The sequence below is a fragment of the Rhynchophorus ferrugineus genome, unplaced genomic scaffold (assembly GCF_030347505.1).
Source record: "Rhynchophorus ferrugineus isolate W39M unplaced genomic scaffold, kcgeb_rfMv2 rfM4, whole genome shotgun sequence".
Lineage (NCBI taxonomy): Eukaryota > Metazoa > Arthropoda > Insecta > Coleoptera > Curculionidae > Rhynchophorus > Rhynchophorus ferrugineus.
This window is the reverse complement of record NW_027472583.1, coordinates 9,886,814-9,914,631: the sequence shown is the minus strand read 5'-3', so window position 1 is coordinate 9,914,631 and position 27,818 is coordinate 9,886,814. Positions and strand designations below refer to the sequence as shown.

The 27,818-nt window shown below is 34.5% G+C and overlaps 4 protein-coding genes across 5 annotated transcripts; 2 read left to right on the top strand and 2 right to left on the bottom strand.

Annotated features, from left to right (window-relative positions):
* Positions 1–1,112: 1,112 nt before the first annotated feature.
* On the bottom strand, positions 1,113–3,041 carry LOC143195642 (proteasomal ubiquitin receptor ADRM1 homolog). The gene is made up of 7 exons (XM_076402942.1): positions 2,784–3,041; positions 2,502–2,728; positions 2,243–2,445; positions 2,049–2,190; positions 1,835–1,985; positions 1,614–1,765; positions 1,113–1,502 (listed from the first exon to the last, which is right to left on the bottom strand). The coding sequence occupies exons 1-7, from the start codon at positions 2,887–2,889 to the stop codon at positions 1,266–1,268; spliced, it is 1,218 nt and encodes a 405-aa protein (XP_076259057.1). The 5' UTR covers positions 2,890–3,041; the 3' UTR covers positions 1,113–1,265.
* Positions 3,042–3,490: 449 nt separating this feature from the next.
* Positions 3,491–17,213, top strand: LOC143195636 (uncharacterized). Of its 2 annotated transcripts, none has more exons than XM_076402937.1 (9): positions 3,491–3,919; positions 5,775–6,020; positions 9,228–9,420; positions 9,482–9,680; positions 9,745–9,851; positions 9,905–10,187; positions 12,625–12,906; positions 12,964–13,083; positions 13,543–17,213. In XM_076402937.1, exons 1-9 carry the CDS (start codon positions 3,717–3,719, stop codon positions 14,886–14,888), a joined length of 2,979 nt encoding a protein of 992 aa, XP_076259052.1. In that variant the 5' UTR covers positions 3,491–3,716; the 3' UTR covers positions 14,889–17,213. The 2 variants fall into 2 exon arrangements, with proteins under 2 accessions (XP_076259052.1, XP_076259053.1); XM_076402938.1 differs by having other exon boundaries at positions 3,522–3,919; positions 9,748–9,851.
* Positions 17,214–17,679: 466 nt separating this feature from the next.
* Gp210 (nucleoporin 210) lies at positions 17,680–25,446 on the bottom strand. Its single transcript, XM_076402924.1, has 17 exons — positions 25,198–25,446; positions 24,671–25,142; positions 24,477–24,617; positions 22,068–24,417; positions 21,495–21,710; positions 21,329–21,438; positions 21,056–21,272; positions 20,719–20,995; positions 20,470–20,659; positions 20,236–20,411; positions 19,472–19,631; positions 19,075–19,407; positions 18,874–19,018; positions 18,589–18,821; positions 18,359–18,526; positions 18,143–18,290; positions 17,680–18,087 (listed from the first exon to the last, which is right to left on the bottom strand). The coding sequence occupies exons 1-17, from the start codon at positions 25,353–25,355 to the stop codon at positions 17,810–17,812; spliced, it is 5,772 nt and encodes a 1,923-aa protein (XP_076259039.1). The 5' UTR covers positions 25,356–25,446; the 3' UTR covers positions 17,680–17,809.
* On the top strand, positions 25,420–27,411 carry LOC143195638 (tubulin beta chain). The gene is made up of 2 exons (XM_076402940.1): positions 25,420–25,879; positions 25,962–27,411. Exons 1-2 carry the CDS (start codon positions 25,823–25,825, stop codon positions 27,246–27,248), a joined length of 1,344 nt encoding a protein of 447 aa, XP_076259055.1. The 5' UTR covers positions 25,420–25,822; the 3' UTR covers positions 27,249–27,411.
* The last annotated feature ends 407 nt before the right edge of the window (positions 27,412–27,818 follow it).

Genomic DNA, 27,818 nt, shown 5'->3' with positions numbered 1-27,818 from the left:
TTTAAATGGCATTTAGTTACATATAATTTCCATTAAGTTTCAATGATCAACAAGGTACTGATCAGTTTAAATTACTACAGCACTGAACGTTAGAACAAAGTATCATAAGATTATTGTTAGAACTATAACATCTTCAGGCATCAAATATAGGTATACCTGATCTTTTTTTTACTTGTAAGTTATAAACATATACATATTAAAGGATAATAATCATTAAATTTAATACTAAACTACTGATTTTTCATAACTTACATCTATAAATAGTCATATAGTCACATATCTTATTGCATTAATTGTTAAACACCTTAATGTTTATCAATGCCTTAACATTTTTACAAATTTCTATGCAAATTATGAAGTTAGTTTCATTTTGACTGCAGCATATTTTCATTACATTTATGTATTTATATGGTACGACAAAACAATAAATAAGCCAGGCTGGTTAAAATAATAATTTCTTTACTTAAATTTTTAAATAATATTGCATTGTTCTTTGCATCTTTAATTCGTCTTAACTTCTTCATTTTAACTCTTGATGCACAAATTAACGTATTTATTACCTTTAATAATCGATTAGTGCTTTGTTAAGAAATGCATTTAGTAATGATTTTTCAGATATAAAATTAAATCAAAAGCTGATTTCGAAAATAGAAATATCTTGTAAACACTTTAAAATTAAATAACTTCATTTAATATTGTTTTAACACGCTCGTTTTCCGTTATAATATCGTTTCAAATGTAAAATGTCTTCCAATTCGAAATTACCTGCTGGAATTTTGCGATACAGAGCTGCCAGATTTTGATTTAAAAATTTATGCGCCCGTGGTTGCTTTACGTATAGCAGAAACGACGAATAATCTACGTTATAAGAGTTGAAGATGGTAACGCGTCGGCCAGAGTCTAAACTATTTGTTTATATATTTTGTCATCAATCTGGTAGCTATTTTTCTAGTACGACCCTTTTTCCTCAAAATGGGAGGTAAAACTGTGGTGTTAAAATCTGAACTTTAACTTACGATCTATCCAGATAAAATTCAAAAGTAAAACACTTTTTTTAGTGAAAGCAAAACACATATATTGAGTAAACAATACAAAATTAAAAGTGGAAAAAGCGTCTAAGCATAGACAAGTCTTTCACAAAACACGAATTTGTAATAATTGCAAGTAAATCAGTGATAATTATAAAATATTTGAATTAATTGTTTTATATTAAATATTCCATTGAATCGCTCGTTTGTCGTTAAAAACAGGAAAACTGATTAAAATCAATCTAGCTGCATCTCCTCGTCATCATCATCCTTTTTTGTATCCTTTTTGGCTCCTTTGTTTTTGTCCTTGTTATTTGTTTCAGAACTACTTCCGGAGTTTTTCTCCAGGGCTTTAACGAATTCCTGCATATTTCCTGAAGCAGCAGCAGCTACAGCTTCAGGATTAACCGCTAATTGCGACACCACAGGCCCTAATTGTCCAGATTCTAAAGCACTAGAAAACTGGGAGACCGCCTGGAAAAATAAAATGAGTTTGATACAATTTTATTACTACTGACACAAAATATATAACTCTAATATTGATAGTGAAAATGTACTCAGGATAGACAGATTTCTATTACTTGCCTGTTGAAATTGCGGGGAAATTAAGGTAGATCTTAAAGCTTCCTGAGTATTAGCGTCAATGGGTGGCAAATGCTCTTGTAATTGTTGTAATGCTTCAGGACTATTTATTATACTTGAAAGCGCGTCTGTTGTCAGTGCACTTGACAAGTCCACTGCAAAATGTCGCAAAAGAAAAAAACGAAAATCAAACCAGCGCTATTTTCATAGAAAGCTGTCTGTACCTGATTGTGGTTGCTGTATGGCTGCAGCCGGTGCAGAAATTCCTTGTAAGAAATTCTGCAAGTCAGATAATCTAATTGGAGTTGTTGAAGGATTCGGATCAGGTGCAACAGCACTTGTCCTAACAATTCTCGGTGCATCAGGTGTACTAACCTATTAAAAGCACATACAGTACAACCTACTACAGTAAAAAAAATGTAATCCTCTTATACGTACCGGTATTGGGGCATTTTGGGGAGTTGTTGGAGTTGTAGCTGCTGGTGGCTGTGGAGCAGTAGTGCTTGTTGTTGTGGTAGGTGTACTTGCTGCTGTACGATGAGTTAAAGCAGGAACTGTAGTTCGTGCACTGCCTGGTCCTCTGAAATAATATCACTTAATAACATAATCACCATGTTTTAATTGCAACTCACCGCATAGTCCCTAAGAGACTTGACAAGCCAGTCATCTGTTCAGCACCACCAAACAGTTGCATCAGTTGGGCCTGAGACATACTGTTTAATAATGCCTGCAGATCCTGCTCTGGCCTATCCGACGACTGGGCAGCGGTCGAAGGGTTATTCAATAAATCATTAATTCTTACACAATGTTCGACATCATTGTCTGTTTTAGGTTCCTACAGAAATTAAGGTATTTAATTACACAATTTATAGATTTTTACTTTTAGCCTACCTGAAGCCAAAAAAAGAATTTCCTGTTGGTTAATTTAAATTTTAATAAATATGCTCTTCCAGTGGTGCATTGGGGTACTTTTACATATTCACAATCATCAGGGAATATAATAAGATCATCTTCAACTACACCTGTAGTTCTGTCTTGCCAGCAAAAATGCATTAAGGAATCTTCACTCTGGTATATATATAATAAACCTTTACGCTTGTCTGGATACACCATTTTTCCTGTAAAGATTTTACTATCACTAGTAAATAGATTTTAAAAAATTCCTTCCTTTACCTTTCAAATTCATTTTTCCAGCTTTCATTTCGACTAAATGTTTGTTACCCCCGGTCGAACCAGGACCTGTAGCTGTTCTGCCAAATAGAGCACCTCCGGCAGGCATTTTTCCTTCAAAATATAATTTATAATGATAAAATACAATATACTGTTTTCTTCTGTAAACTGTTTTTTAAAGTAGGAAGTACAAAAAGATTTACACCTAAAAAAATCTGAAGATGATTTGTAAAAATTAAATATACCATATGACAGCCTTCAAAGTTGTCAAGAGTCGCCAACTTAATTGTAATATCACATAGTATTTATAATTCATTGTATTAATAAGTTATTTTTCATTTTAATTGTTTAATATATCAATGATACTTTATAATATGACAAAGATATATTATTTAAATTAATATTTAAATCATACGCTTAGGGATTTTCTTTCTTTTTCTGGGGGAAAATAAAGGTTTTTAAGCTCAAAGCAGACGTATGATTTTTCGTGAAATTCTCCGAAATGTCCAGTGGTGGTTCATATAAGGTATATTATGCCGAAATATATCCATTTATGATTATGGTATGATTTAAAGGATACTTTTACGTACAAAAAATAAATAATTTTTAAGTAGATCCAATATTTCTCCTAATTTGAGGTGTCATTGTTGAATTTTACAGATTTTAAATTTATGCTTTCGAACTACGACACTGCGTTTAGCTATCGGCTATGTTCGGAAAACACTCCTGCGAATCTCCTGTGAATAGTCTGATTGAGTGAGAGGGGAAAAGAAGTGGAAGCAGCAGGCCGCTTGCCGTCGTCCATTGGGAACCAGCTGATTTAAGTTGACAATAAAATGTTCCGGTTTCATGTTGGTTTTCTCGCCGGAAAAGTGTATAAAAGTTGTGTCGTAAATGTGAGAACCGTTTAAAATCGTCGCTGAAACACCGGCAACGATGGAAAATGAACAATGGCCGGACGATTACCAACAATCTGTGACGGCGGTTATCGAAAGACCCACCAATAATTTGAACAATGGCAACACGAAGTGTCTCGCAGTAGAAAAACCGACGGAAAATGCGCTTATTAAGGAAGATCCAGATGCCAACTCTGTTTTCCCGGAGATCAAGAGGGAAGACGGGCCAACCAATGTACTTAGGTACGTACAACAGCATTTAATTGACAGTTATATTTATAGCTAAAGCCGAACAGATTAATAACATTTTAAAATAAACAAATCGTACAGGAACCTTGTTTTAATGTCGAATCGAATTATTTAGATTTTTTCCGTAGCACTATAAAACCAACGATTTCCTTTCCTGTTGGGGGTTAAGGGATGAAGCGGGGGGATGTGCGGTTCCCGGAAAAGAACAAGGGATTCCCTAGAAGTGTTATATCACGTTATATACTTTTCTTAAATATTAATCCTTAGTTTTAATACCGTCTATAAGACTGACTATTTTTTATGAACACGGTAATTTTCTTTCATTGTTTAGATAACGGATAAATTACATCAAGATTATAGAGTAAAATAGCCAATTTAGGATTAAAATTTTTTGCGGTACTATATGCAGACGGTTTTGAGTTGAAAATAAAGTTTTCTATCGATTTTCTATTTAAGAATATTGACAAAACTTAATCTACAATGTTGATTGAAATTTAAAAAATAATGGCAAGTTTGAAAATCATCTAATTTGGTCGCATTTAATTCGTATATATACGTTCAATGTCAGAATCTAATAAAGTTTGCAGTGATGATCGCTGGTTGATATTATGTATAGTTTGTTCTAATTCCAATTAATCATCTATTAGAATGAAATTGCCCGCTTAATATGATGGATAAATTTCACGTTGCTATTTTTGCAAAGAAATACCATAGGCTTATGGAGTATTAATAAATATTTTAATGCAATGGGACATACTTTTTTAAAATGCGATTGTTGTGGTAATTCAGTGAAATTTAAAAAAATAATGCTTTCTATCATATGATGAGTATTAAATGTGATATTAAAATAATCACAATAAGAGGAATATAAATGTTAATATTACATATTAAGAACTCTACCTTTGACGTATTTAATGCTTAATAATTTATTGGGTTCTCGACTTTTTCTTTCAATTTATTTTTTTTTTAATAATACATTTATTCTATTATATGATTATATGACATTAAATGTTTCTTCTACTGATTTAAAAGTGTCAGTGAAAACCTAGAAGACAAGGGATTGAAATGCCCTATAATTTTTTGTTTTCATAACCAAATAAATCCAGAATTCCAAACCCATTGTCTAAGTTTTTAGAAATTTTTTGGCAACTTTTACGTGGTATATTGCATTTTTAAGCTATTATCTACAAACCTATTATTCCGAAATTGATGTTCATCAAGGACTTCAAGGAAAAAAAGGGCTTCATCAATCTTCTTGCTACTATTAGTTTTTTTTGTCTCAGGCATAAACTTTATAGTAACCTAAACCAACTAATGGTTTTCTATTAGTGGCTATTAAAAGGACGCATATTGCTTTTTAACATAACTATTAGGTTTATCCATGTTACACGCTTGCATGTATTTTGATTAGAGATATCTGTTGGTGAAAAGGCGATATATCAATGTAAAGAACTGTTATACAACCCAACCTAACTGTTAAATTGGATACTTTCGACATTTCTCTACATAAAATAATAGTTTTCCCTTTAGTATTATTAATTTATTCAGTGTATACAGACCGACATCTTCGACATTAATTGCTCCATCAAACACCTTTAAAAACTTGTGTGGATGTTAAAAGTGGTTATTTTGATGTTAACGATAAAGGATGGGCTCAAGGGTGCTGGAGAGCTTAGCAGCTCATGAATTAACTGTTTTCAGATATTTAAATGTGATAAGAGATACATCCAAGCCCCTGGCATTTTGCATAAATATAATGAACCACTTTTTTGGTGGGAGTATTTTTCAGTTTTTATGACAGGCCATACCTTCTGTTGATTATTATATTTTTTGTACCATCGTGTTGCAGTGAAAAGTCACTAGAAACCGTTGAAGTTATTTTGAGCAAAATCAAGACCCTCACCCAGAATGAAAAATACTATCTCTGCCTGAAGTTGCCCGGTGAAGTGGCTGATATCGTCGACCCCTTTAGACAACCCCTAAATCCTTTGGGTAGTAGATCGGAAATATCTCGAACGATAGTGTGGATCCAGACGCATCTGGAGGAGGACCCGAACATTTCACTGCCAAAGAAGGAGGTCTATGATGTTTATGAGTGAGTACTCGGTTTTTTGTTAGGAATTTAAGTTCAAAAATACATATTTTTCACTATATTTTTGCATAATAAGTAAATCGATTTATTGAAAATTCTGTAAAATCTGCCAGAAGTCAGAGGGAAATGAATATGGCGAATAAGGTGGACGTTGCATCAATTCACCTCGCGCTGTCTCAGTTAAAAGTGAAGAGACTTGTTTACACGCTCTTTAAAACATTTTTATAACGATGCCCAGTTTTTTATTCTAAACATTTCCGCGATTTTAAACTTTGGGAAAATACTCTAGACATGTTCTAACATTTTTGAAACCCCTTAAATGTTCTTTTGTAGTAAAACATTAATCATCGATTTACCCGTGCAAGGTATAAGTATATTTTTTTAGAATTCCACAGATTTCATCAGAACATTAATGAGATTAGATAAGTATTTTAGTTAGTTGAAAATACAGATAATAATTGCAAATAAAACTTATTTATTACCGGCGATAATTAAGAGCCAAGAAGTCTAGTACGGAATATATTACTTAATTATCACGCATTTTGTGAAATAAAAATGTTGGACAATATTTTTTGCAAATAATCTGAGAAAAAGATACGTAGGGTATTATTATTTAAGTAATGTTAACAGTAGTAAATCAAAAGTAGAAAAATATGAGAGATAATAAATAGTTATTAATAATAAAAGGATTATTTTTAATTCGCGCCTTCAGTACGAACAAACTTACGGTGTTATCATGCTATAAGCGAAGATTTGCAAAAATAAAACGCAAAAATTCTCTATGCAATTGAAAAATGGACGACTCTGCATTTGAGGTAGACGGAATGACCAAAAGCTAATGTTACATTATTGCAGTTACATAGCTTGGCTAATCAAGAAATCTTGAAGTATTTGTGTATTTTTTAGGCTATTTTTATCAGTTAAAACGACGGATCTGTATAAAATTCAACGATGCGTTATCTCAGGCACGGCAGTTTAAAAATTGTAATTTTTTTTCAAAGTTCTTAGATCTTATTCGAATTGATTTTTTTATAGTGATATAACTTTAAATTGAAATAATATATAATATGTTAAATAATAATTCATATACAACAATATACAAATATTTCTATTAGTTTTTAACTTTGAGTTTAAATGTTATTTCTGCCGTTCTCTACAGCGTTTCGGGCCTAAGTAATAAACAACAATTTCTGTGCAAAATTCAGTTTTATTCATCAAGATACTGATACTCTCCTTCAAGAGTGACACATTTAGTCGTGCTCCTCTATTTTTTTTTCATAGAACCATTTATATTTGCTTTCACGTCTTTAACTTAGACAATCACTGCTGTATTTAAGTTTTCTCTCTTTCCCCGGGCCATCTGAATTGATCATCATTCTCATCGACTTATGACACCGTATACTTTTGCTAATTTCGAAATAACAAAAGTTGACTTTAAATGTGATACCCATTTGTTGACATACCCACAGAGGAAGTATTTTTGCTATGAATTACATCTAGCATTAGATATGCTTAGTACAATCTTAGTATACGAATTAATTTATTACTACTCTTCTATTGTACTTCCATTAATATACAGGCAAGGCGAGCACCGGATTACATCAGTATGTAATTGAAATTAAAACTAAACTACTTCAGCTAAAGTTAAGAATAAGACTTAAACACTATTCGTTTGTGCGGTTTCGTTCGTTTCAATCTCCTGATTTCCTGCGTGTTGTCCAGTATTGCTTCCATGTTGCTTTGATTTAGTTACATTATTTGATGTTTTAAGGCGAAATCTTCTATAAATTCCTTTAATTTCAAGGTCATCGTGCGTTAAACGCTAGTTAAGTTACGTTACGTGGCGATAAGCGTTGGTAAATAATTGTAGAACGTTGTTTTGGCAGCGTTGGATTACTACTTGGTTTCATGTTTTAGGACAACCTCATATTTGCACCCCATAGGCCCAACTTGGTTTTATGATTGTCTTTATGATTGTCTGATAAAACTATTCTCTTTGATTTTAGGGCAAGTTGAAAGTATCTTCCGACTAACCATTACAGTTGCTTGATTTTGTTTCCTATTTAATCTACCATCGAGATGGATGCCGAGATATTTATCTGATTTCCCTTGAGGAAACTTGCACCCGCCAAAAGATATAATAAGAATTTTATTATTTTGCTATGCAAAATTAACTTGAACAGATTTTGAGGAACAGACTAAGCTGTATGTTCCAATTTCTAGTCAATTTATAGATCTTGCTGACTGTCACTTGTACTTTTTCTACAGTTCTAGGCAGAGATATATATTTTGTCATAATTGTGTCGTCGGCAAATGTTCCAAGTACCGTTTGTTTTGTTGGGATATCAGCAGTATAGAGCAGATACAGGAGTGGCCCCGAGACACAACCATGGGGAACTCCAGCTGAAATAGGGTTGTGTTGAGAATGTCCCTTCATGCGATACTGCAAATTTTCTTTCGAAAAGATATCAAAACCCGGCCAAGACCTTTTGAGACGTCCAGGAATATTGCAGAGTAGTATTTCTTTTCTGTGTACTTGGTCGATTGTTGAGTTCAAACTGGAAATCAGGTATTTCTATAAATAGTTTAATACGCTTTAACAGCAGTTTCTCAAATAATTTTGATATCGCAGGTAGTAGCGAAATAGGCCTGTGAGGTACGACTTTTTAAGTATAATTATTTGAGGAACCTTAAGATATTCCGGAGCGTGTTTCAGTCCCAGTATGGCAGCTAGATTGCAAGATCTTGAAGGGTTCTTTGACGTAATGTTGTACCTTATCGAAATCAAAACACTTCCAGGTCGATGTTGTGCAAATTTAAAAACAAATAATTAATTATCGGTCAGTAATAATCATCATTATCAGTAACGCTCCATATTTAAGGAAATAAGGTGAATTTCTGACGGCGCCCTTCTGTCTGGTAGACTTCCTAAACAACAGTTGTATTTATCTACATATCCAATTAATCAAAAACGCACTTTGTTCTTAAATATAATTTTTCGGTAAAAAAACTTCCAACTTCCAATAATTTTTGTATTTTTCACCAAACCAATTCAACGAATAAGTTATGAATAGCTATAATCAATGAATAATTAAGATTGATTTTAACACCTTAAAAATTACCGTGCTCTGTGACTAGCAGAACTTTTTCAGAAATTCCACCACCCTAAAAAAAGCTAATACTTTATGTAGTTTTGTATCCATTCTTTAGGCAGTACTGCAAAACAAACAATATTAAGTCTCTGTCCCAAGCCGATTTCGGCAAGGTCATGAAGCAAGTATTTCCAAACGTCAGAGCTCGCCGTCTAGGCCAGAGGGGCAACTCCAAATACTGTTATTCAGGGTTGAGAAGAAGTGTGAGTTTGAAAACACCATTTTTGCCGGACCTCTCCGATAAACCACTGGTAATTAAACAATAAACGTTTAACTCAAGTTCTATTTCAGCAACGTGTGCTTGAATTTTAGTCAACTGAAGCTCCAACGACACAATCCAGTTTAACGTACGCAGCTTGGTTGACAGTGAAAGATTGGGCTCAGCAGCAGTTGGGTGTTCATTTCACATCTCTTCAGTCTCTGGCCGTTTACTTAGTGAAGCATTGCTCATTTGGTTCCGGTTCGGATTCCGCCAATAAACTAACGTGCTCTTTAGATTCACAAGGAAAAGGTTAGTATATTGGTTTATGTTTTTGATTTTCGTTATACATTTTTGTTTTTCTTTTTTCGTGAAGAAGATACGGTAAATAAAGATATTACTAAACATAGAGTAACACAACTACAATTACAAAAAAAGATACAGCAGAGGAGCGAGGACAAAGACAGAAAGCGAAAATTACAGGTATAATAGCTATACAATAGTTTAGCCAGTTGAACTAAGCGAGTTCCTTCTAGGCATCAATTAAATCGGAACCTGGAAGACCTGGAGCGAAAAAATGTCGATCGCAAAGCGTTCCCGCCTCGTCCATCAGCTCTGCTTTAACGACAGCTCAGGACGGGGCCAGTGGCGAGAACAGCACGGCCAGCAGCAGTTGCGGTAGCAACAGCAACAGTGTCAGTCCGACTCAGGGCAGAATTAACTGTGATAAACCTTCAGAGTTCACTCAATTAACAACGTTACCTGACTTCCATAGCTTTCAAAAACCGGTGCTAAGCGATGTGGTATGCAACGGTACCGGTAAGTCTGTGTTTGTTTCATGTGATATATCATCAGAGAGAAAACTCAATAGTTTTCAACTCAATTCAATAGAAACGCAACTCATTTGATTGATTCTTTGACAAAATTTGCCATGCAGTTGCGGCAAAATATATATATATATATATATATATCTCACATTTCATTAGTACCTCATCCCGCCCTGTTATAATTCTAATAACTTCTTTAATCCAAAAATATATCATATACTTACCATTCATATTCTTAACATAATAATTGTAACATTTTATCCTGAAAACCATTACATAGAAAATGTTTTAAATTTATATTTTTAAAAAATATGTGTAAAATTACTATTACCTTATTGACATGGTAGAATCTATATAGGTATAAAACAAGGTAGATAGCTTAAAAACCTACACGCAATATAATAAGACAATATTGACGGAGTTGCTAAGTGAAACATGAGATATTTGCCTTGCCTCTATAAACTTTATCTCATCTTGGCCTACAGAGTTAACCATAACAGATTATAAACAAAAATTTCACTTTTTCCAACTTCTTTTTAACTTTTTTAATTTTTGGTTAAGAAGACTTATGCTACATCATATGTGGATACTTAACCAAGATATATTTATTTATGTACTTTAACCCCTTATAAATGGATGCTACTTTAATAAGTATATTTTAAATATACAATGCAACTTGACATTATTCAAATATTGATTGACATTATGATACAAATGTTCTTGTAGAGTAGTCACATATACCTTCATATTTTTGACATAGAGTCATTTGAACATATTTTGGGTTTATACTGGGGCCTATAGTTTTAGAACTATCCACATTTGCCTTTTGCCCTTTTGTTGGTAAAAAGGTGAAAAATAAGTTAACTTAAAATACCAGTATATATCTATATATATACATACAAAAATCTATGTACATATTTGTATACATACCAGGTAAAAACAATGCTGGGTTAGTCACACACCACAAATTCTTAATCTAGATAATTTTGGATTTAACATGACCTATCTATTCTTAAATTGTTAGAGTCAAAAACTTTATGAAAGGAATTTGTATCATTATTTTGCTTTCTGTATACCTGGTTAATCACGAAAACGTAGGAAAACGCTAAAAGCACTGTTCTTTACTTCTACACTCAGAAAATGGCACCCAAAATAAAAACAAACGCACCATGGAAACGAAATGAACCAATTCATGGCCTCCGCGGCTTTTAGCAAATCGATTAAAACAAATAAGTTCAAAGTGGCATCTAGATATTGAACGTCGTGAAACATTTCTGCAAAATCTCCTATAAAGTTATATATCAATTTTCCCTGTGTATCTTATTTCTCATAGTAAATGTGCTGGGAGCTTAAAAAATTAACTCACATTCTTGTCATCTATTCAAAGGCTTGTTTTGTGATTTTTTACAATTTTATTCAATTTTTACTGAAGTCAATAATTAAATTGTAAATAGCCTGAAGTGGAGCAGTTTTTTTGTTTCACAAAAAATCTGTAGGTTTTAAAAGTGAGTACTTCAAAAAACAAAACAGTTTCTAGATATTTTTTAAAAAATAGAATGTTAATATTGACAATATATAAGGTTGGCGAAAAAGTAATTTCGCTTTTTTTATTCATATTAGCAGTAATACTTATTTAATGAATCCATACTATAGTGCGTTTGAACACTGACGTATTTATGCCGCCTAAGAGAATGCCACAGCCAAGATTGGTTTTCTCGTTTTCGTCCCGAAAATTTCAACCCTGAAGATGAATCTGGCTTTGTTGAAAAAATTAAACATTGATAATAAAAGAATTTTAAACCTGTTACATAAGATTGGATATGCAAAAGAAGCTCAGTACTTTGATTCTACATAAAATAATGGTGAAACATTTAATGGATCTAGTTAATAGTTCTGAATCGCTGCCGATATCAAAAGAAATCTGATATGAAATTACGGGTGATGAAAAATGACTCACGTACGACAGTTAAGTTAGGGAAAAGATCGTGGTCAAAGCGCGGAAAAGCTTCACAAACAGTTCTCAAGCTCGCATTGGCGCTAAGTAAGGTGATGCTAAGTATTTGGTCGGGTTGGAAAGATGTTACTCAACTGTCAATAACGCGTACACTTGAAACAGGCAGGAAATTACTTTTTCACCAACTCGTTATATGATGATATGATAGCAGTGCACACCTAAAATAAAAGCAATATATTTAATAATATTATTATATCGTAATATTAATATTATTTGGTATTATATTTTTGAAAATAGTTTTACCTTTTTCTGGGTATAAATGTACCTGGCAAATTGAATGTTATATACCGCAGTAAGGTAGATAGTAACATAGATTTATTGGCCTAATCAGTTAGTAAATGGAAAGTTCTGACATTTGACTTTCGTGATTACCCATCAAACAGTCGATTCATTTAATGTGAGATAATTTGTTCAGGTGGTGGGCAGGAGAAAACCAATCCAACAGTCTCGGGGATCGTCGCTAAGAAAATGACCATACCCAAGTTGCAGAGTAGCGCTGGTCAATCCAATAGCGCCACCTCGACCAAAACGCCCCGGGGAAAGGCCAAATATAAGGTGATCCAATCCAGACTGCAAACATGTGATATTCCAACGTACAACGCGCCAGCGCAGACCGTCACAACACAAACGGATGCTGCTTCGTTGGCCGACTCTCGATCTCAACAATTACAGTGCTTACAAGAGGATGATTCTAAAGGTTGAAGACGAAACTATAATGCCACAAACGTTTTCTTTTTACTGTTTCTTTTTACAGATAAGATTATTGATAAGTGTGAAAACCATTTGAATGAATGTGATGATGATTTTCCATTGACTAGGGAAAGACTTGAGAGTATCAGCAATGTCGAAAAGGATGCAATGGATGAATATCTAGGTATTACATTTTGGTTTTAGAGTTTAACCTAATTTTATCTAGGAGAGACTGTTGCCTAAAATACCGCTATAGTATTTTTCTCAAATCTGTGTTTTGCTTGTATACCGCACCATCTATATATTTCCAAATACATTAATTCATCTATTCGCAAATGATCTTAATTTTAGTTTTAATTTTTAATACCTAAAATTCGATTTGTGTTGGTAGTAGTTAACCCTCTTGTGAAATGTCTACAAAATTCTTTAGAATGTTAAATAATAAGGGGAAACGTTCTAAACCAAAAGTCCAATTTGATGCGGCAACAATGCGAAGCGAAGTCATAAACATTTTTATGACCTACATTGGCTGTTTTATTATATATATATATATATATATATATATATATATATATATATATACTATAGATACTTTCTTGGAAATTTCAAGTGTTATTATAATGAATATTTTTTAATTTATTAGGAACAAACAACAGTCAGCATGAAGAAGAGTTGTCGAAATACTTCAATGGCAGTGAAGCAGTCGTTGATACCAATCCTAATAACAGAGAGCAACTCTCCGCCTTGCGCCAGTTGCTTGAAGAAAATGAAAAAAAGGTCATTGTATCTTCAACATCACCCAGCATCGATGTTAATTTGACCTTATCCGAGGCCATACCCGCCTCGACGTTGAACGCTCTGGCGCATAATGCTTCGTTCAATTCACCGACGTTGCCCACAATACCTGGTAATTCCGGCAACGTTAGGAGGAGGGTTAGTTTTGAAACACCCGAAGAATCGGTGCCGCCCAGTCCGAATACCAGGAGTAAAAATTTCAATTTCACACCCATATCACCAGGCCCGCATTCGCCGAGCAGCGCGCAGTCCAAATGCTCTAGCACGAACGCGAGCCCGTTTGTCAGTCCACGCAACACTCCCATACCGCGAACCAAAAACACCACGCGTCAAAATACAGGTATCATGTTGTCGCATGAAAACCGAAAATCTCTGATAATCAAAAAGGAACCGGATCTGCCTCTAGAAATTCCGACGGCTATGAAAAATTACATGCCGATGTCGGCTTCCAGCACTCCAATGTTACAGCAACTGTTAAACTCCAATAATAAGATTCAATACTGTCCAAAATATACTAGTGCATCGAAAATTCCACCACAGCCGGATCCGACGCTCTATTCGGATATATCCAGGTCACAGTCCGTACCGCTGTATTCAGCGATACCACCAGACGAGTCACTTATCTCCGATATACAATTCTGTGATATTCCTGGACAAGAAAATCATGTCAAGAGGTTCTTCAGCACGTTGGAAGCGCAGCCCTGCGATAACAACAATATAGGATTCAATTTGGACATTGCCGCCAGCAACAGCTGCTTGCCCGAGTTCACTTTGAATTTGAATAGTAGTATTAGAAATATCACTCGGTCCCAGAGCATGGAATCAACCTACGATGTGAATAAATGTAATCCGTCTAGATCTGTACCCAGTACGCCGCTGCCCTTCACTCAGGATCTCAAGGTGGAAGCGGTCGACGGTAGTAAAAGTTTCCAAACCAACTCTGGATCATATACATCCACCCCCCTGAGTAATGGCGACTACGTTTTTCAAGTAAATTCGGACTGCTTGTTAAATGGCCAGCCTATTCGTACTGACGCCTCCGTGAACAATATTGAATTTTTGTCGAGTTTCGGTGCCGTGCACGAAAAGGGATTTCAACTGGAAGGCGACTTTGCAGTTATGGAAACTAACGACGGCTTAATCGGCGACGATGATATACTGATTCAGCAGACCTTTAACGGCAACATTAATTAACGTTTGATGAGGTTTTTTGGTTATGTTTTCATTAGCGTCGGGAAAACATCACAATTTCTTCTTGGTTAAAGTGATTAGCCGTACGTGTACAACCAAATATACAGGGTATATTTGAGGTGAAATCACCTGAAGGTTATCTGGAATCCTTAATGTCTAATTCTAAATTCGTGGACCATACTTTTTTACAATTTACACAACGCTTTTTAAATGGGATGTTGATGAAAACATGACTGTGTTATTCTTTTTTATTTTTTCAAAGAAAAAAATATAGTCCTTTAAAAGTGCGTGAACTTTTCAAAATCTACAAGAGTTATCTGTGATAAATTATGATTGGAATAATAGTACTATATTTTTTTTGTTGTGTTTTTAATGTTCTATGTCTGAAGAGATGCAAAAGCGAGGTCTGATTCAATGAAAGCCTTAGTGTTATGGTGGGAAAATGTTACCCCTTTCTAGAAAGAGAATATTTTAACATCAGCTAAGGCGCTAGTTTGTAAGTTTTTTTTTTGTTATCTATCAGAGTATAATGCTACTTTCGGACCCACAGAAAAAGAGTATAAATTTGTTAAAAACGTTTTTATTAATGTGGAATTTAGATGTATATTTTAATATATTTTAATTTTTAAACGATGGAAACCATCTACTATGAATAAGCGTTTTATATAGAACGGTACACGGATGTTCTGGAGCTTTGGTGGTTTTAAAAATCACATTGTTCGACGACAATCTTCTATCTTGAGAACGAATCATCAGTGAAAAAGTTGTTTTAATTTATCTGTTGTTAGTAAAAGCAAATTCTATTTATTCTAATTTTTACATGTTAAATATTTTCGTTTCTGTTTTAATTACACATTAAAAATGTTAAAAACAGATTGCATGTTTCGTGAGGTGAATTACAAAATCATATATATATATAATATATAATAGTATATTGTCGATAAAATTTAACGGAAAGTCTGAAACAAGGAAAATTATTAAAGGGTAGCTAGCGAACGTGTAAGGTGCTTTCGGAAATTGAAATTGAATTATATTGAATTTTCGATAAGAGAAACGTTATATCTATTGTCTCCACCGAAAGTTGATTTTATTTTTGATAAATGGAAAACGTAAAGAAAAAAGAACCTTTTTAGTTTTAGGTAACATTCGGATTTATCTTAAGATCTAATTGTTAACAGGGTGTAAGAGTCACTGGCGGATCGGGAACTTTTAAAAAGATTCCGTGAATGTCCTCGAGATTAACCAGTAATTTATTGAATGAAGGCACATGTTTAACTTTTGTTTTATCAAACAAAACGTTGTGGCTTCATTTAATTGAGAATAAAAGAAAAAGTCTAGGCTGTTCGATTTAAGCTTTCTTAGTAGCTGTGATGTACTGCAGTAGTTCAAAAAAACACATTAAAATTACGAATTTATAGGATGTTTTTTTTTTTAATAATACAGTCCTCACAATTTTTCTGCAAAAAATGTACGGCATTTTAAAGATTTCTTTTATAATACTTTCAATGCAGGTGATTATTTTGGTTTAGGTATTGTGATATTATATTTTCTTAAGGTTCGATAATTTTATGTTGTATTCGCTCGTTTTCGGGTACAATTCCTAATGAATGTCGGAAGAGTACCGGAGGACGACCTCATTGCCATATCAACCTTATACCACTATAAAAAAATAAACATGATTTAAAGCATTAGTCAAAGCTATGTTCTTACGTATAGGCATTTAAGGAAATCCATATCTCCTTTTTTAACTTCTCCACACACAATGGCTTATTGTTTACAGGGAATTTGGTACAGGTTTAAGAAACAACCGGATCATGCCCTGTCGTCTGCAACGAGCAGAAAGGGTTAGCTGCTGAATTCCTATGCGTAACCATGATTCGTTTGTATCTCAAAACCGTTACCTTAACAGAAACTAAAATTTTATTACTGCTTTTAATTCTACTTTACTGCCTTCTATAATATCAATTAGTCTTTATTAATGATCTCTTATATTGTTTGCCAAAAGAAAATGGGAAAAAGTAGGTTTTGCTTCTTGGCAAAACGCTGGAAACAAAAAAAATAACGTGATTAAGAATTGTACATACAAATATCGACAAAAAGTCTGAATATATATAAATATTGGTAAGCTCATTTTTTTGTATCAATAGAGTCAGCGCGAGGTGCAAAATTATTTTTGCAATGGAAAGTTTTTTAAAAGAGCTGTTATTTTGAAAAGTACAAATTTATTTTAAAGGTGAATTGAAACTTAGACTTAGTTTGGATGTTTGGTGTACTATTTGTATCTATACGAACAATAAAATATATTCGTATTCTTTGTTTCTTTTTAAATTGTTGTTTTATTATTCCATTTTATTTTTTTATAGTCGCTGTAACATTTCAGAATTATTTAACAAATGCAAGCCATATTTATAAACTTTTCAATTTAAAAAAAATTGGTTTTTCCTGATAAAGGGTTTTAAAATGTTTTTTAAAATGTTTATCTCCAATAATGCTTACCCTTAAAGTCATACTATAATGCTTTAGACAGGGAACACTCCAGACAAGCCATGAAGGGTAATTTACTCGGTCCAAAGTTATTGCTTGCGCCTACGAAGAATGTTTCATTAATGTTTGAAATTAATATGAATAGATTCGTTTTGGAAAATCTAAAAAAACTAAATTAGTTTATCCCAAGTTGATTATATCGTTATTACATTTTTTAAAAAATTACGTTAAAATTTCCACTTATAATTAGAGTTAGATTAAAAGTAATATACAGATATATGCAAGGAATCGATCCAATGAACGAGTGAAGTAAAAATAACTCATTTAATTTGTCACACACAGATACAAAATATTCAATAACATACATTCTCCCTGAGCACGAGAATAATTATTTACAATTTAGTCAATTTTTGTAGTCTCTCACAAACAATGGACATTATTCATAAATATTTCCTATTTCGCCTTATTTCGGGGGTATTCGTGTAAAAGCTACTGGGATCTCCGTAGACTGGTTCAGTGGACATGTGTCGCGGGCAGCTGCAGTTAAATTTGCAACCGCCGCCCTGGCTATGATTCAGGGCGTTCGGGGATGCTCGATTAAAAGCTGCTGCCGCCAAGTTAGCCGCACATCTGTGCGTCTGAGTGCTTAAGTTAACTGGACTGGTTCGGTTCGAATTAACGTTGACGTTCACGATCGGTTGCATGTAGGCGGTGTAAACTGAAATTAATTTTAACTGTCACATGATGAATATCAATAACTCGACAAGACTTACAGTAGAAGGTCATCAGGAATACCAAAATCATCACAGTAGCCATGAGTAAAGCATATTTGTAGTTTTGCATAAATCTCAAAATTGGAGATTGCATCGCGGGTCCGCATGTTGGTTGACCTTTTAGATCACCAATTACTTTGACCATTATCTGAAATGCAAGTTCATAATAATAAATCGTCATCATTGCATCAAGCATCATTTAAAAATATCTCGTACCCTTAAATGTTGTTTGGTTAAAGGCGAATTAATGTTAATTCCCATCGCTTCGGTCATGTCAGCTAGCCTCCAATGATAATCAATCAACTGTACTTGATATTTTTTTTCAGTATCTTCCGATGATTTTGTTTCACTTAAAGAAACAATACCCTCATCCGCTGGTTTCACCTATAAGTAGAGTAACGATGAGGCGGATCTTATAATTCGTTTTGACAAGAATTATTTTTTACCGTAATGTGAGATAGGATCTCTGGTAGACCTTTGATGACGAGTTCCGCACTGTTCACGCCTTCCTGCAAAACCAGTTCGTTCGGCACAAATATTCCTGGGAGGAATTTTATGTCCTGTTTTTCAGATTCCACTTCTCCATCTTCAGTCGCAGCCCAAATTGTGATATTTGTTTGCAATATAGCTATTTTTGCAGAGTTTTCATTACTGTTGATTAATTTACAAGCATATTGACCTAAATTATATGAATAAGTATAATGTTATGACATTTTAATAAAATAACTAACCAGTCTCTGGGACCCAACTGTTGGAAATATTGAATAATTCATGAACGGACATATCAATATTTTGGTTAGAGAATGTCATAAAGCAATTGAAACCTTGTGGCCTTACCAGCTTTCTCACGTCAGCCCGGCATCTCCAACCTTGAATCTAAAATGTTTGCTGCTTAGTTTATGACTTCCGGGTTTACAATAAAAACTATTTACCAGGTTGTTTGCTTTTTCTCCTATGCTTTTTTCACTTTGCAAAACTAAAACAAACCTTATAACTGAATCTTTCTCACCATTAGTTATTGCGTAGTTTTTCTGAATAAAGAACTCAATGACTTTTATCGGGTAAACTTGTATGTGGATTGGCGATGACTGGAGGAATGAGTGGGTCAACGTTACAGTTCCTACTTTATTTCCCACAAATCCAATATCGAGAGCTGGATTTATCTCGACCAACGACATGTCGCTACTTTTCCAGGATCCTGGTAGATTGTATTCGGATACTACAGGTGACCAGAGGCAAATGGTATCGCCAGTAGTTAGGTGCTCCTAGAAATGAGAATAAGATAGTACTGGAGAGAGAAGCTGAAAATCGTTAGATCGTTAAACCTACCAGATAGGGCCTAACAGATTGTTCGACATGTATTTTCATATAAGTAGCGGTTTTCTGAATCCCATCAGCCCATACTTTTATCATGGTATGGCCCTTCTTTTTGGTACCTACCAATAAAGTGCCGTTTTCCGAGAACGAAGTAACTTTCAACAAGTCACATCTAACGAAAAATGTAATTGTAGTAGGTTGTGTAATAAGTTTTGTATGCTCTATAAAAGATTTCAGGTTGTTTAATCTAGATGAACAGAGAGAGTAGTCTAAGAAATGTTTTGGGTATCGCATCGCAAGAAAAAATACAATCATTTTGAAAATTAAAAGGGCTTTGTGTATTATTTTCGACTCAGTTTTTACGACCAAATGAAGAATATAAGAAGCGGCCTGAATCTAGTATAGTACGGGAGCAAGCGTCCAGAAACCGACCAAGGTGTTAGTTTTTTTGAGGCTGAAAAGAAATTTTGATCTTGTATTAATTCTAAAGTAGTAAAATAATAATTACTGATTTGAATGTGAAAATTCCCACGATTCAGAAGAAAAAAACTTCACAAAAGAAATAACTCACACGGGTAAAAAGAATGTCAAATTTAGAAAAGTATGTAGTATCTTATTCGTCAGATTTACTCTCCTTTGATTTCTAGGTCTCCTCATATCGTAAAAACAATTTAGAGATGTAACAAATTCATCCGAGTCTACATGGAATATTGAATAGTAATATTGACCATCAATTATGTATAGAGCAACAAAATTTACTGGTGTAAATCAAATACCTGCTAGTTCTGAATTTCAATTCCGTTGGACCTGCATTAAATTTATTCCCAATATTGTCATAATATACTGCTATTAGCTGGAACTCAGTGCCAAGTGGAACAAATGTGATGGGATTATTGAAGTTAATTCTCCAGGAAGCTTGGACATTCAGGGCCATATAATGGATTGGTTTAACCTAACATATAAAACAGATATTAACCATGAAGTTTAACTCAACGTTTATGTTACCACACCTCAACTACAATATGAATTTTTTGCTTAAGTCCATTTTTATCAGTAGAAGTAATTGTAATCATTGCTGTTCCAAGTAAACCAAATGATTTAAGTAGTCCAGTGGGACTCAGATTTACCACTTCATCTGCAGCATTGTATACGGACTGTTCCGCTAATAGCTCTGTGGAGGGCAATTGCTGACCCGGAAGGCTGAAAACATTTTTAAATCTATATTATAGGCTTATGTTACAAAAAATGTATATACCGACCTGTAATCAATATTCGTTACCAAATCTAAATTTGTTTCCAACTGTATTTGCGAAAATGGAGCCATCAAAAGGGGAGATTCGTGAATATGTTTGGGATTTGTTAGGGCAAATTGCTCCACTATTTCTATATCGACAAATGCCGAAAAAACAATGCTTTGAAGTTTAGGCTTATTAGCTATCACTCCTGGTGCAGTTACATTAACAAATACTCTAGTAGAACCAACTTGAAGTCCTGTCAGTTTCAGTACTATTCGGTCAATTCTGCCAATATTAATTCCTGTGAAAAGGTTCCGTGTTAATAATTTCAAACATTTGTTGCAATACAAGAATCCTATACCTAACGGATAAAGAACTCCTGTCAAATCAGCGAGTAGTTTATCATCTACCGTCCATCTGAAGAACATGGGAGGATCGACTACCGAGCCTAAAATTACCGGAGATATGTCTGGAATACCGAAGCACCAGAACGGGACAGAAGCGCCTACTCTAAAGCGCGTTAATGGAGCTAATATCTTTACACCCTGTAGGGGCACCACTGATATTTCTACAGAATCCTAAAAATATTGACAAAATGCTAATGAATTATTGCTAACGTACTTTCATTCATTACCTCAGAGTAAATCATGCTTTGACCAGTAGTAGGGTGAACACCTACAGCTTGAACATTTATTTTGGTTTTCCCCGAAGACAGGCCTGTTATTAGTCCTCTATCAGAAACCTCTGAGAAGAAAAAGAAACATCTATATGCATATTTGGTTATTATATAAATAACTAACTTGCTGTTTTATTGTCAACAACCGTAAAAATGATTTCTGTATCAGGTTGAGGGCCACCTTTTATCACCATTTGTATAGACGACCATATCAGGACAGTTCCATTGCGAGGATGCACTCTCAGTGGTTGAAATACTTGAAGATTCATAGGAGCGCTCATTATATCTTCGTCGTTGCTCGACGCCGTAAACATAAGTTTCGTATCACCCGTTTCTATGCCTAAAATAATATTAAGTACTTATTTTATTGTCTTTTTAATTAAAAAGGTAGATTCAAACGCAGCTAAATTAAAATATAATAATCTGCCAATATTTAGAAGAAACTATATTACAAGTTTGTGATAACATTGAAAAAATAATCACTGGTTGATCAGCAGATATATTAAAATAGATATAATATAGATAGCAGATATATAAATCATATTAAAATTATAAATAATAATAGTTTCTTAATGTAATTATTTGTTTGTATAACTTTTGGACAAACAAGACATCAAATCTAAGATTGACCGATAAAAAGTTGTTCTCTCCAATGATGATTTTATGAAATATCTCATGATAAATTAAATAAATTTACCTGTAACAATATATCGAACTTCACCTATTCCCCAAGGATCTTTTGGGTTTTCTTCAGCTCTTTGTATATTGGCGATTTTGTCTTCGAATTGCGGTCTTAAATCAACCATATTAATGTCCGGAATATCCATGAGGTTGTCATTTTCATCGTATAATTTAACGGCACATGGAATACACTTGCTGATTTCCACTTTGTCGGCCATCTCGACTCTAATTATACCAACTGATACCACATTAACCGTTAGAGTAGCGGGTTTAGATAACAAACACAAGTCTAACAGTTGTATGATGACTTCTCCGGATTTGTACGGTGTGATTTCTAGTTCCTTGGTGCTTTCTAAATATTTCACATCAACTATATCCTCTGAGCTAAGGGCTATCTCAAAGTATCCCGAACCTTGTAGGATTGAAACCCGTTTTTTGTTTCCTGGATGATTGTAAATACTTATAGATGTTTCCGCTAACGCTGTATCTTCGACTAGATACAAGGCAAGAGAAGCTTTGATCGGCTGTAATTCAGCATCTTTGTCCTCAGGACCTACAAACTCTGGCCACTCTGGCTTTATCTTGTTTTTGTTTAATATAGCTTTATTATATCCAATAACAGTTACATTGATAATTACTGGCCCGACATCAATGTGTGGCATGAAAGATTGAAAACTTCTATCAGCTATCGGAACTGTTCCCACAGTTGTATTTTTCGGGAAAACTCCATCTTTGCTTAGCAGAATTCCAGCTTCAAATGGGGCTAGTTTCCAGTCTAAATTGAGACTGGAAAAATTAAGAAACTTATTTCCACAGTCATCGTAGAGAATAACATCAATATCAATTATTTTGGTGCTTTGAACAACAACATTTCCAGAGCTTAAGTCCATGGGACAGTTAGAAGTATCTGTGATCTGGAGTTCGGGCTGGAGCAAAATCCTTCTCGGTTTCCCGCAAATTATGCGAGTCGTGACGGAACTAGTTTGGCCCTGACAATTGGTCGAGGTCGGGTTATTTGAAATCATCAATTTTATATTCGTTTCGCCAAGTTTTTTGCACAAAACCTGTACTACCGTAAAATCTTCACCTTGAATTATGTGTAACTCACTTATATCGTGTCCTTGAGCGACTGTTTCATCTTCGCTAACAACGGTTTTCTGATGCTCGCTGGCCCTACCCATCATTGGTCTAGGCCCACCAGTATATACTAGGTTAATAGATGAACCAACTGCCAGTACCACATCTTTCTTTGGCTGAAGCAACTGCAATGGTCTGAAAGCGCTAACGGTCACAGAATCTTCTAGGGCAATGCCCTCTTGATAATAAGTCACTGTAACTTTGCTAGTTCCTACATTTAGTCCTACCATGGCGATATTTCCACAAGAAATACCAATGGGTGGTAGTGTAGCTGTTTTATTCTGCTTGAACTTAACATCCGACTGTTTCACTTGGAATGGCAGTTCTTGACACCGCGTAAAAGGAACTAAAGTAGTACTACCATCTGGACGCGTTTCCTCAGCGTATAGAGCGATATGAAGATAAATCGGAGAGCCGACTTGAGCTTCCATGACAAATTCGACTATTTCAAGACGTGTAGGTGGAAGAATGACAAATTTTGCTGATTGGCGATTATGGTGATTCCTCATCATTACAGCGGATACTTCAAAAAATCCATTGGAGTAGGTTCGAACATGCCCAGACTGACTAACGATGCCTATCGAATTATCACTACTAGACCAAAGAAATCTTCCATCCCCGCCTTTTGCTATCAGATCAATATCATATTTTGGCCTTGTCACTGGATCCCATGGAAGTATAATATCCGATGGTTCGATGGTTATTTGTGGATAAATCATCAAATCTGCCCTGGCCGTTATGGGCTTGTCTAATTTCATTTGTCCATCAGCACTAGTTGCCATTGTAACCTGAACTGTAGCTATCCCAGGTTTCATTCCATATCCGGTAAGCCAACTACCGTTGGCACTTTTGGTGGAAGTCTGGAACTCGGGCGTCACTTCCAAATGCATTTGAACTTTCTCTCCTAGATATAACTTGTGATCCGTAACATCATATACATCTGCTACAATGTCATGATGTTGTGAAACCAATATGGCCCAATTTTTATGGGGAAGGATGCTCAAAACAATATATTCTGGCATTACTACATGTAGTGTAGCTGCTGGGAGTTTTAACATAGGATCTTCCTTGCCAACATTTCTATCTCTAAGAACAATTCTAGTTTTACCTTGTTTCAGAGCAGTTACACTGCCTGATTTTTTATAAGATAATGCTACTTCTTGATTTTCTGCTTCAATATAGTATTGAGAATCTGGAAGGACAATTTCATCCATTCTACCATTATTAAGCTGAAAAACATTTTCAATAAAATACAGTAATTTCTAATTATATTATTTCCTGTTCTTACATGGTATATCTTAAACAGTACTACATCACCAGGCATAACATAAACCTCTCCAGGGTTTAATAATAAATTAGCTACAATCATAAGCTGTACTTCACTAGTAGGTACATGTTTGTATTCTGGATAAGGCAGTTTGACTGTAATCTTATAAAAGCAATTAAAATAAGCTTTCTATTAAATATTTCTTGCAAACTTACTTTGGCTGAACCACTCTTAATACCTTCGAGAAGTATAGAATAACCCTTTCGGTTTTCATTTTCTAAACTTTCAATAGCTGATGGTGTTTCATAAGGGGAATCCCTATATGTTATGTATCTTATTACTGTATCTTTGTTTGGTCCTAAGGGAATAATATTCCAATCGAATTCAATTCCCTCCAATGATGAGAACTCATTTCCCTGATCGTCAAAGGCTTTAACTTCAAAATTTTCAGGAGCTTCTTCCATAAACAACTCTTTTGTTGTTGTTGATATTGCCAAGGAAAATATAACATCAACAATTACATCACATCGTAAATTCTGTTTAGTATGAACATCTTCAGCTAAAACAACAGCTATATTTCTAGCTGCTTCTTTTGTTACTGTACTAACTACTACTCTAGAAGAACAGCGTAATTCATTATCTTCATCAAGGAGTGTTAAATGTATTATGTCAGATCTGGTCGTAACCCTAAAAATAACATATGTAATACCGAAAATATACACAATAACGAATAATTCCATACCATGTATAACAACCTCCTTCAGTGGCTTCTAATATAAATTTTGTAGAAAAGTCGTTAAAGATTGGTAACAGCACTCTGGGTACATTTAATTTTGATGAGTGAACTAAAGAAATAATTACACAAAATATTACGAAAATTTGCTGCAATGGCTTAGCCATATTATTTATATTAATTATTTTGTCATAGAAATATTATAACATGAGGACAAGAAAACATTTTCTTAATGTGAGGTTATGTCTAATAATAGACACAATAAATAACAGACACAAAATAAAAAATAACTAAACTACTAATTTTCCCGCTTTTTGTGAAATAGTAATTATAGTTTTAATTTAATTGTTTTATCTATTTTATGAAGAAATAGTTAAATTACATAAATATGATGAATTATATTCGTTTAAGAAATCCGTGGAAAAGTATCCTTTATATTATTTTCAAAATTGGAATATTTTTTGAATTGGCTACCTTTGTTTTGAAATTCTGACCAATGAAATTATTTGATTGAAAAATTTAAATATTTGAAAAGGCGGCGGAATTGAAACAAGCCCCGGCACTTGGTAACTGAAGTAAACATTGCCATATTTTTGGTGTTTGTTTAATAAAAATTACATAAAATAAGATCAAAATGAGAGAAATAGTGCACATTCAAGCCGGACAATGTGGGAACCAGATTGGAGCGAAAGTAAGTATGAATATTTTGTTTTATTCGCTTTTTTAATGTGCATAATGTAATACAGTGATATTCATCATATCCCTATTTTTAGTTTTGGGAAGTTATATCGGACGAACATGGCATAGACCCTACCGGAACCTACCATGGAGATTCTGATTTGCAACTGGAGCGTATTAATGTATACTACAATGAAGCCACGGGAGGAAAATACGTACCCCGAGCGGTGTTGGTTGATTTAGAGCCGGGAACTATGGATTCCGTTCGTTCTGGACCGTTCGGACAAATTTTTAGACCCGATAATTTCGTTTTTGGACAAAGCGGTGCCGGAAATAATTGGGCCAAAGGACATTACACAGAGGGTGCGGAATTAGTAGATTCCGTGTTGGATGTGGTACGAAAAGAAGCGGAGGGTTGTGACTGTATGCAAGGTTTCCAACTGACTCATTCGTTAGGTGGTGGGACTGGATCTGGATTGGGAACTTTGTTAATATCTAAAATAAGAGAGGAATACCCGGACCGTATAATGAACACTTTTTCAGTAGTTCCCTCTCCTAAAGTATCTGATACGGTGGTAGAGCCCTACAATGCTACGCTTAGTGTGCATCAATTAGTAGAGAATACTGATGAGACCTACTGCATAGACAATGAAGCACTGTATGATATATGTTTTAGGACATTGAAACTTACTACCCCAACATATGGTGACTTAAACCATTTAGTATCAGCCACTATGTCTGGGGTGACTACATGTTTAAGGTTTCCCGGTCAGTTAAATTCAGATTTACGGAAACTTGCTGTTAATATGGTACCTTTCCCACGGTTGCACTTTTTCATGCCTGGCTTTGCACCACTAACTTCCAGAGGCAGTCAACAGTACCGCGCTCTAACCGTTCCTGAGTTGGTGTTGCAAATGTTTGATGCGAAGAACATGATGGCAGCGTGCGATCCACGTCACGGTAGATACCTTACCGTAGCTGCTATTTTCCGAGGTCGAATGTCAATGAAAGAAGTGGACGAGCAAATGCTAAATATCCAAAACAAGAACAGCAGCTATTTTGTCGAGTGGATTCCGAACAACGTCAAAACTGCAGTGTGCGATATTCCCCCTAGAGGTTTAAAAATGTCATCCACGTTTATTGGAAACTCCACGTGTATTCAGGAACTATTTAAGCGCATTTCAGAGCAATTCACCGCTATGTTCAGACGAAAGGCCTTTCTGCACTGGTATACCGGTGAGGGCATGGACGAGATGGAATTCACCGAAGCTGAGAGCAACATGAACGATCTGGTGTCGGAATACCAACAGTACCAAGATGCTACCGCCGAGGAAGAGGGCGAGTTTGATGAAGAGGAGGAGGCAGACGAGGGTGAAAATTAAACAACGTACTTAAGGGTTTTATGTATGTATCGTGTAAGGATTGAGCGGTGTTTTTTTGTGCTTTCAAATTGACCAGTAATTTTGTAATTGTGTCAAAGATCTTAACTGTATTACCATGTGCCTCATTTTGTTCGATTTAATAATAAATAGTATCTTATATACATTTAAGAGTTTTTATTTTATCGACTAGCTTAAATAAAGGAATATAATGTATTTGGAAATAATTAGTTGAGATTATGTGTACCAGCATTATATTTTTTTACCGTTGCTATTGTAGGTTTTTTTCAGTGTATATTTGGGGTAAACTCTTTTTTTCACCAACCACGCTGATTAATTAATCCTGTGGATTTCACTTTTAAAAATGTGTTATATGTGACGGGTATAACAGAATTTAAGGATCGCAGTTAGGGGAGGTGTCTTTAATTTTATTCGAGCTTATTGAATTGACTTTTTGACGCTATGGTACTGCTATTTTTCAATTTTTAGTTTAGAGTATAATTGCTTTTGTTGTGTTAGGTTAATTCGCAGTCAGCTGTGGCTGTAGCCTGTTCTGTATTCCGTTAACTGAGT